Consider the following 9479-nt stretch of genomic DNA (forward strand, 5'->3'; position numbering starts at 1 on the left):
CTCATTTGAAATAATGCACACAAGCTAATTCATCCCATTGATGGAAAATAATATAATATTCATTTACATTATATAACACAAATAGTAAAAGATAACTTTCATCTCGTTTTAAATTTTGTAATAAATATAATAAGCTTATAAATATTTAAAAATATTAAAATAGTGTGTTCAGATAATAAATAAGCTTACAAATGTCTTGGATGGTTGTTATTTTATCATAACCCATTGACATATCTAATGATACTAAATTTATGAAAATATTAACATAATACTAAATATGGAGTAATATAATAAAACTTAAATATTATTTACAAGCAGTTTAATATAATCATTATTAATTGTATTTGGAATTTCCATTATGATAGACTAGTGTTCAGATATATAATAGAAGATAACCTACAAAATATGATTTGAAAATAGGAATTTTGTTTTTTCAAAAGATATATGATAGAGATATTGCAGAAAGCTTTGAGAATCTTTAATCTTATCTAAAGGTCAAGTATTTTTTGTCAATTATTTTTTCCAATTATGTAATGCCCTTTACATATAGTAAAAAATGTAAATGATAATTATAACAAACCATACAGATACATTTTTTATAAGTTAAATTTCGCCATTTCATATGAAAGCTATAGCGGTACTCGATATCTATTAAACAATATCAAGAACAAAGTCATATCATGCCCTCAAGAGAAAATAGTGACGATTGTCATGAATGCTACCATTGAAGACATGTACAAGAAGGCCTTTGCCGTTATCTAATATTTTTTGCATAATTTTAAAAGTATTGTGAGTTTTAGTGCTAAAAACTTTAAAAATTGGATCCATTAATTCAAATTCTAAATCCACCTCCATAAAAGACTAATATGAATACATTAATTATCTGGTTTATTTGCTCAAACATAGGTGCAAGCTAGAAAAATAACACTAAGTTTCTATTTATGAAAAAGATTTTTGAATTGCTAATTTTGTTTTTCTTCTTATCAATTAGTACCACGTTTTCCACCCGTCTTTTGGATGGATATGGGGAAGGTATGGATAAGGGCGGAGCTAGAAGCTCATGTACAATTGAATTCATTAATTTTTGCTTAAATAGGATATTTATATTAAATTTTTTATTAAATATATATAAATATTAAGTTTAGAATTCAGTTAAAATGATCATTATAAAATTCAAAAACACATATATACTAGCTATAGTATAGCTACTATTCAAAACTTATAAAGTTGAAATTCTGGCTCATCTATCATCTAGTCTTTTTAGGCTTTTCGTCATTGATAACGTGGTACAATGATTATGATCTCTTCTCGTTATCTTTATCCCTATAAATAGCCGTGCAGAGTTTGCCATTTTTCTCGTCACAGAAATATTCCTTCTTCTTACAGCATAATGGCAAAGCAATTGGGAGGTATTACCAATGTTCCATGCCCAAACAGCCTCGAGTTTGAAGATCTTGCTTGTTTTGCTATCCAAGATTATAATCACAAACATCCTGACAGTGTAACAAATTTTACTTTGATTTAACAACCATATTGACACCTATTTAGCTTGTTATTAAAAGTTAATTACATGTATAATTATACGTACGATAGATCAATATCTATACATCGTCAGTGCACGAAATTTAAAATGCATTATTATATGTATATATTAACCAGATGTGTTTTTGAAGAATAATCAATTTTGAATTTGTATTTCAGAATGGTCTTTTGGAGTTTGGAAAAGTATTGAATGTGAAGGAACAAATAGTTGATGGAATAATGTACTATATAACACTTGAAGCTACTGAAAATGGAAAGAAGAAAGAATATGAAGCCAAGATTTGGGTGAAGAAATGGGAGGACTTCAAAAAGGTTGTAGAATTTAATCTTGTTGGTGATGATGGCCCAAAGCCTGTGGGAGGCATTATCGACATTTCATGCCAAAACAGCCTTGAATTTCAAGATCTTGCTCGTTTTGCTGTCGATGATTATAATCACAAACATCGTAACAGTGTAACGAATTTTACTTTGATTTAACAACCATATTGACACCTATTTAGCTTGTTATTAAAAGTTATTCCTAGTTATATGTGTTTGTATGTAGATCGTTAGTGTAACTTAAACTCTCTATCGATCACATCACGCGTTTGCTATTAAAATAAGGCTAACTCTTTTTATTACTAAATATTCATGACTTATTAATTGTTTCAGAATTCTGCGTTGGAGTTTGTGAACGTTTTGGGCGTGAAGGAACAAATAGTTGCTGGAATAATGTACTATATTACACTTGAAGCAACTGATGGTGGAAAGAAGAAAAAATATGAAGCCAAGATTTGGGTGAAGGAATGGGAGAAATTCAAGGAAGTTCAACAATTCAAGCAGCTTATTGGTGATGAATGAATCTACTCTTATGTTGGTGAGAAATGAAGTTACTATTATGTTGGTGAGAAATAAATCTAGTTTATTTATCTGGATTGTATTATTTGAATGTTGTGTGGCATGAAGTTAGTATTATGTTTGTGAGAAATAATGACAGATTTATTAATCTGGATGTATTTGTATGTTGTGTTGTAAGCGTATATCAATAAATTTAAAGTTTTTGCGTTTGACGTATATATTTCGTTTTTAATTATGTGTGTGAACTCTCCATCGATCATGATTCCAAGTTCCAACTCATGGCGTGTATTAGTCACATGTCTCATGTTGTACGCATAAATCTGTGTTTTTAACCAGTTTTTAAACGGATTTAAATCTCAAATAAAATTCTCGAACATCTTAGTTGAACCTATATAATCCCAATTAAAACAGTCTTATTCTCCACTTTTTAACCCATTTGTCCTTGCGGAGTCGGTTTAATTCACAATAATAAATGCACGAATATGATGAACACAATAAATTTCATTAACTAAGAATAATAAGAATAAAGCATTACGCTTATAGTAATATTTTACTATATATGTGTCTACATTCGAAATGTTAATGTAGATATAACTAAAATACTATGGTTTATTTTCGTCTAAACATATAAGATATCTAAATTTAACATTTAAATAGGGGAAGGTGTAGTTTATATCACTGTGTTATATGCTAAGTATACCTCCCTAGCTGGCTGACAAGAAAAGCGGGCACCTCCCCCCTACCCAAAACAATTAATTACTGGAAATTGTTTGAAATATCAAGTGGGGCTCATATTTTAAATTTGGGATTGTTTAGATAAGACTTGAATTGATCGGAATTGAAGAAAAAATCAGCTTGTGAGGAAGATGAACTGCTACAATGTATAGAGATTGTATAATTAGTGTATGTAGATGTATATAAACCTCTGGGACATAGTTATACATCATATATACATGCAACTATTTTTGTTGAATTATTTTTGGGTCATTTGTACGATTATGTAAGTAGCGCAATATTATTCATGACTTACTAGTTCCCATGCTTCAAATGCATTGTTACTAAGTGGATTAGTTGATTAATTATTCATGACTTACTAGTTCTTTTATTTGAACAATATATACTTTGTGTATTTCATAATGCTCTTTTGGAGTTTGTAGAGATTTTGAGTGTGAAGGAACAAGTAGTTGGTGGAATAATATACTAGTATATAACACTTAAGCAATTGACTATGGAAAGAAGAAAATATATGAGACCACGATTTGGGTGAATGAATGGGAGGACTTCAATGAAGTTCAAGAATTTAAGCTTGTTGGTGATGATTACTCTAACTGTATAATCTTATTGAGCATTAAATCTTTTGGCTATTAAGAAAGGGATCGTCTTTAGTGTGGCATGATAACTGAACGGGAATGGGGAATTTGTACATCATAACAGGAGAAGACAATGAATGTGAAGACAATTACAAATTAAAAGAGTTGATGAATTAGTAAAAAGGGGAAAATGGGACATAGAATTTTTGAATGATATACTGTCACAGGAGCTAGTAGAGTATATCAGTAATAATATTCAACATCCTCGACAAATGATTGAGTCAGATAAGCCAGTATGGATGATGAACAATAAATGAACCTTTTCTGTGAAATCAGCTTAGCAGTATATAAGGCATAAAGAAGGAGAAAACAAAATTTACAAGTGGATCTCGACAAAAGACATCCCTTTTAAAGTGGCATTTACAATGTGGAAGTTATGAAAATTCAAACTACTTGTAGATGACAGATTGAGAAGAAGGGAACTGGAAGGTCCATCTAAGTGTTGGTGTTGTGAAAAACCTACTCAGGAGACATTTGCTCATGTGTTCTTGAGATCTTTTTTAGCTAACAGGATTTGGTCTTATTTTTTTTCTTTTGCAGGTTTTAACATTGAAGGACTGCACTTGAGGGAAGTGATAATGCTATGGTGGGAGACAGATGTTAAAAAAGGAATGAGATCATACTATAGAGCTATCCCTAGCTTTATAATATGGGAACTTTGGAGAAGGAGAAATAGAATGAAGCATGAGGGAAAGAAGACATCAATTCAGAGAGTTATTCATAATATTACTAGCAACATCTTCATGATAATACAAATGAGGAAGCCTAATATGAAATGTCCTAGTCATTGTCCATATATGATTAAAGAATTGGAAGATTACAATCCCCAGATAAAGGTAATAAGAGTATTGAGGGATTTTCCACCAGTAAGCTGGCTAAAATACAATACAAATGGGGCTTCGAGGCAAAATTCAGGTATAAGCTCCTATTCCTTTTTTTGAGGAATGAAAGAAGGGATTTACTGTATGCAGAGGGATCTACTATTGAAAACACCACTAACAGTGTAGCAGAGATGAAGGCGATTCTAGAAGCATGTAAACTGTAACACCTCGGAATTGTTTTTCGCCAAAACTTGATCCATTCATATGCGTGTAGGATCGAACTCGGTGACTCCAAGCCAAGTCTAAAGAGTTTCTATCGATTAAGTTTGCGAATGAGTTTGAATAAGGGTCAACTTAAAACAACCAAAACTTTTGGTATACTAAGATTTATGTGTCTCTTGACCTATCATATTAAAGGTCTGTGAGTCTTTTTTTCAACTCCACCAAGATTGCATTTTGTGAAGTTCTGAGTCAAAAGTTATGATCATTTGACTACAGACTATCACTGCAAGAATTTCAGGCCTGAGGCTCCAGTGGCGCCCGGCGCCACTATAGCGCCCGAAATTGGTCTCTGAAGTTTGGTCCTTGGCGCGATGCGACACTATTGCACTAGCAAGTTTTTGGACTCATTTTGCATATTTGTTTGAAGAAAGAGGCATTATGGACCTTTCTCACCCATTTTATATCTAAAATATCACCCTAACTATCACCATTTCTGCCCCTCACATCAATTTCTAAGGGTTTTCTCTCCAAAAATACCTAAGAATGGTGAGAACAAGATTTGAGAGAAGAAGAACAAGAGCTAGGTGTCAAGCCATTCCTTCAAGTCTTGATTTCCTTCGATTTCCAGGTATGTAAGGCTCCTCATAACATGGATTGAGTTCATCCATGTGCCATACATCTTCTTTAAGTTGAATGTTCATAGGAATTGAAGTTTCTTGATAGATTTACATCTTAATGAGTTTTTACATCTACCAACACGATTTTGTCATGTTGATGTTGGTGAGTTGAGAACTTGATAATTATTTCATGTCTTCATCCCCATGAAACCGAATTGATTTCTATATTATGATATATTTATACTATGATTGGGTCTAAGAGTTAATTGGTATGAGTTATTATACATATTCTTGTTATAAACGTAAATATTTTAAGTATCCTTAATTATTGATTTGGAGTTTTGATGAGTAATGATTTAGCCCCAAAAGATTGGTGGAATGAATGAAGAAATGATTGGATATGATTAAATGTTATCATAAATTGTCTTGAGGTTGAAATTATTGGTTTTTATGTATAATAAAAATAATACTGCTTTCAAAGTAAAATGAGGTATTCTTTTTATATGAGTTTAATGAAATTGTATGTTGAGTTATATGAGAATTCGGTGCAAGATGTTTGATGATGATGTGAATGATGAGGTTTGATGATGATGTTGATGATGATGTTTGATATGAAATGTATTGGAGTGTAATGTGACTACATCATATGTGATTTGCATAATTTGATTTGATTGGAGTCATATGAGTATAAATGATTGTTTGAGAAGAAGTTTTAAATAAATGATTTGTGAACATTATTGCATAAATTATTTATACACTATTTTGAGTTTAAAGAATGATTATTTTCATCTTTGATTTAAAAAGAGTTTAAGCACAAGTTGAGTTTGAGAAGTCTCTAAATTATCATTTTTTAACATGAGTATTTTGAGTATAAAAGAGTTGAGCATTTTTACATAAAAATATCTATTTTGAGTTTGAGTTGAGGAGTTGAAATTATGTTTTAAACACATCTAATATTTTTTTGCATTCATTGAGTTGAGATGGTATCAAATTCAAAAAAAAGAGTTTGATGATTGAAATAAGTTGAATGTGAATGAAGGTCCAATGAGACCAGATTGATTGAGTTTTGAAAAGAGTCCAATGAGACTAAATGAGTTGATTTGAAACTAAGTCCTAAGAGACTAAATGAGTATTTTGAGTATCTTACTCACTTGATAGATATGAGCATATTGAGTCTTGGAAGGAGTATCGAGCACCGAATTGGGTAAGAGTATAGTCCATACTCGAACCAATAACTACATCGCCAAACGTATAAGAGAATTGGACCGTTAAAGTTGGATATTTCCTAAATTACTGTCCTGACATGATAGGACTTGATTGGTTATGGATCCATGATTGTTGATTCGTTCTTACCCTGGCAAGGTATGAATAGACATGACAACAATGCCATCTTGTTGTACTATCACTTGCTCATATGGTGATAGTTGTCGGTTAGAGAAACTCCCAATTGAGTAGATTGTGCTTGATATGATTGGTTTGATTGAGACTGTATCTGATTGAGTTGAATTGTAAAACATTGTTAAATTCTAATTTGTATATCTATTGAATTGAGTCCTTTGACTTTATTATTGAGTTGATTGTACATAATTGGATTGGATTGGATTGGATGTTATGTGATTGGATTATACATGATTGGATTGAATTATATGTGATTGGATTGTAAACGATTGGATAGGATTAAATTGGATTGTACAAGATTGGATTAGATGGTATGTGATCGAATTGTAAATGATTGGATTAAATTAGATTTTACATGATTAGATCGGACTGTATGTGATTGGATTGGATCAGATTGTATATAACTGGATTGGATCGGATTGTATATGATTGGATTGGATTGGATTGGATCGTATACGATTGGATTGGATCGGATTGTATATGGTTAGATTAGATCGGATTATATATGATTAGATTGGATCGCATTGTATGTGATTGAATGAGATTATTAATGATTGGTCTCTGTCTAAACTGTGTTCTTACTTTAGACCTATGACACCTTAATTGAGTATCTGTTATCTTTATGACTTGAGATATTTGAACCGTATTATTTTATTCTGCCATATTATATACTCGTACATTCCATGTACTGACGTCCATTTGGACCTGCATCGTTTTATGATGCAAAGACAGGTTTAAGATATCATTAATCGGTGAACCGTTGAGGATCTGTTCACACTCAGCTTATTGGTGAGTCCTCCCCTACATTCGAAGAATACCACTTAAGTTATTCTTGTGTCGAGTTAGTCTTTTCATTCTGATTTGAGGTAGCCATGAACCTGTCATTAGCACCAATTAGATAGTAGTGATAGAGGCTTCATAGACTAGATAGTGATTGGTCGATTGAGTATTTTAATTCCTTGAATTATTCTTGTCAAACTATTTAACGACATAGATTGGAGTTTGATTTGTTGGCCCATGGCCTTTATTCTTTGAGTTAGATTGTTGATTGAGATTTGCCCACTTAATTACCTCTTTATTTTAAGTCTTCCGTTGATTGATTGAATGAACAAATGTGTGATCAAGTTAAGTGGTTCGTTTGGGAGCAAGAAATGGTTTCTGAGTGCCGACCACGCCTAGGGTACCCTTCTGGGGCGTGATATAAACTTAGCAGGCAGGAACAACAGAATAACATAATCATTCAAATAGAATTTATGCTATTGTACAAGATTCTAGAAGAAAAATCGCATGTCCCTAGAGAATCACAAAGATGGTGACAGAAATCAAAACATCCTTAGAGGACAAACAACATACATTCCAACACATTCATAGTGAAGGAAATCAAGTAGCAGACTACTTGGCAAATACCAAGGTTTCAGCAGTTTGAAAGTAGCAGTAAAAAAGATAATTAACAGTGATAAATTAAAATATCCATATTTGAGAGTAACTACATCAAAGGGATAGATGGAACTGGGAGTTTCAAAGTGTTAGGTATTTTGTTTTTGATTGTTTGTTTATTTCTTTCCTACTCGACTGGCCATGTAGTGGAATGGATTTTGCTAAAGGTGGCCTGAGGCGGTGTAAGGTGGTGTTTATACTTATTACTTCATCAATAAAATACCTAAATTTAACCAAAAAACACTCTAAGTGAATAATTTTTTTTTGATTTTTCATCTGGTGTTCGGAGCCCGTGGAGCCCCGACTAAATCCGAATCGCGCACTGCAGGGCTCATTTGGGTTGACGCTCCCAACGAGATTTTTTCCATACCCGAGGCTCGAACCCATAACCCATGTTGGTAGTTCTAAGTGTATATCACTACTACTATAAAGTTTTTAATTAAGATAAATAAGGGATAGTTACAAAAATATACAATTAACCAACTTATATTGTAAAAATTTAGTCTAAAACTTACATTATAAATATTTAGCCAAAGTCATAATTCGGTATACAACACTATATATCCGGTATTTAATAATATACAAATTTTCATATTTTACTTTTTACAATAATATTTTAAAACTTGACATACACGATTAAACACCCAATATATAATATATATTATATAAAATTATTACAGATATTTATGCACCACATACAATAATATATAATATTATACATTAGTATATAAAAAATGGTCTTCGTCTTGTTCCTTTATCCAATCATCAAATTCATCCAAAAATACTTCAAAAACTACACCAAATCATCCAGATTTCCTATTTAGGCTCCTCGTTATATAATCAATTTTTTGCAAAAATACTCACTCAAAACGAAACTTATTTATAAAAATTTAATTTTAAAATTTTAAAGCTTCGAACTTCAACAATAGATGCATATGACTCCAACAATATCAATAGTACTTCATGATAATTCCAATAACAGGGATAAAATAATGACTTAATATATAAATTTCTTCAAGAGTGAAAGAGAAAATTACTTTTAAACATACCGAAAATAAGAAGAAAAGAGAAAACAGAAGAGGAAAATGAATGAAAAAAGGAATTGAAATAAAAGGTAAAATAATTTTTTTTTAAAACGAAATGGAGTAATAGGCCACTAGCTGAAAAGTAACATTTCTTTTCTTTGCTATTGGGCCAAATTGGCACTGCACTTCCATTTGACAAATGCATTTTCA

At 31.5% G+C, this 9479-nt stretch overlaps 1 protein-coding gene across 1 annotated transcript; it reads left to right on the forward strand.

The window, feature by feature from the left end:
• The first annotated feature begins 1338 nt into the window (after nt 1–1338).
• LOC129898989 (multicystatin-like) lies at nt 1339–2592 on the forward strand. The gene is made up of 3 exons (XM_055973723.1): nt 1339–1501; nt 1702–1995; nt 2194–2592. The coding sequence occupies exons 1-3, from the start codon at nt 1391–1393 to the stop codon at nt 2380–2382; spliced, it is 594 nt and encodes a 197-aa protein (XP_055829698.1). The 5' UTR covers nt 1339–1390; the 3' UTR covers nt 2383–2592.
• Nucleotides 2593–9479: the final 6887 nt, after the last annotated feature.

Source organism: Solanum dulcamara, chromosome 8 (assembly GCF_947179165.1).
Source record: "Solanum dulcamara chromosome 8, daSolDulc1.2, whole genome shotgun sequence".
NCBI lineage: Eukaryota > Viridiplantae > Streptophyta > Magnoliopsida > Solanales > Solanaceae > Solanum > Solanum dulcamara.

What these genes read in the sequence shown, in the direction of transcription:
- LOC129898989 (XM_055973723.1), top strand. Translation starts at nt 1,391, where the DNA reads ATGGCAAAGCAATTGGGAGGTATTACCAATGTTCCATGCCCAAACAGC. An exon ending in ATCACAAACATCCTGACAGT is followed by an intron (nt 1,502 to 1,701) that starts GTAACAAATTTT and finishes TTTGTATTTCAG; the next exon opens with AATGGTCTTTTGGAGTTTGG. An exon ending in ATCACAAACATCGTAACAGT is followed by an intron (nt 1,996 to 2,193) that starts GTAACGAATTTT and finishes TAATTGTTTCAG; the next exon opens with AATTCTGCGTTGGAGTTTGT.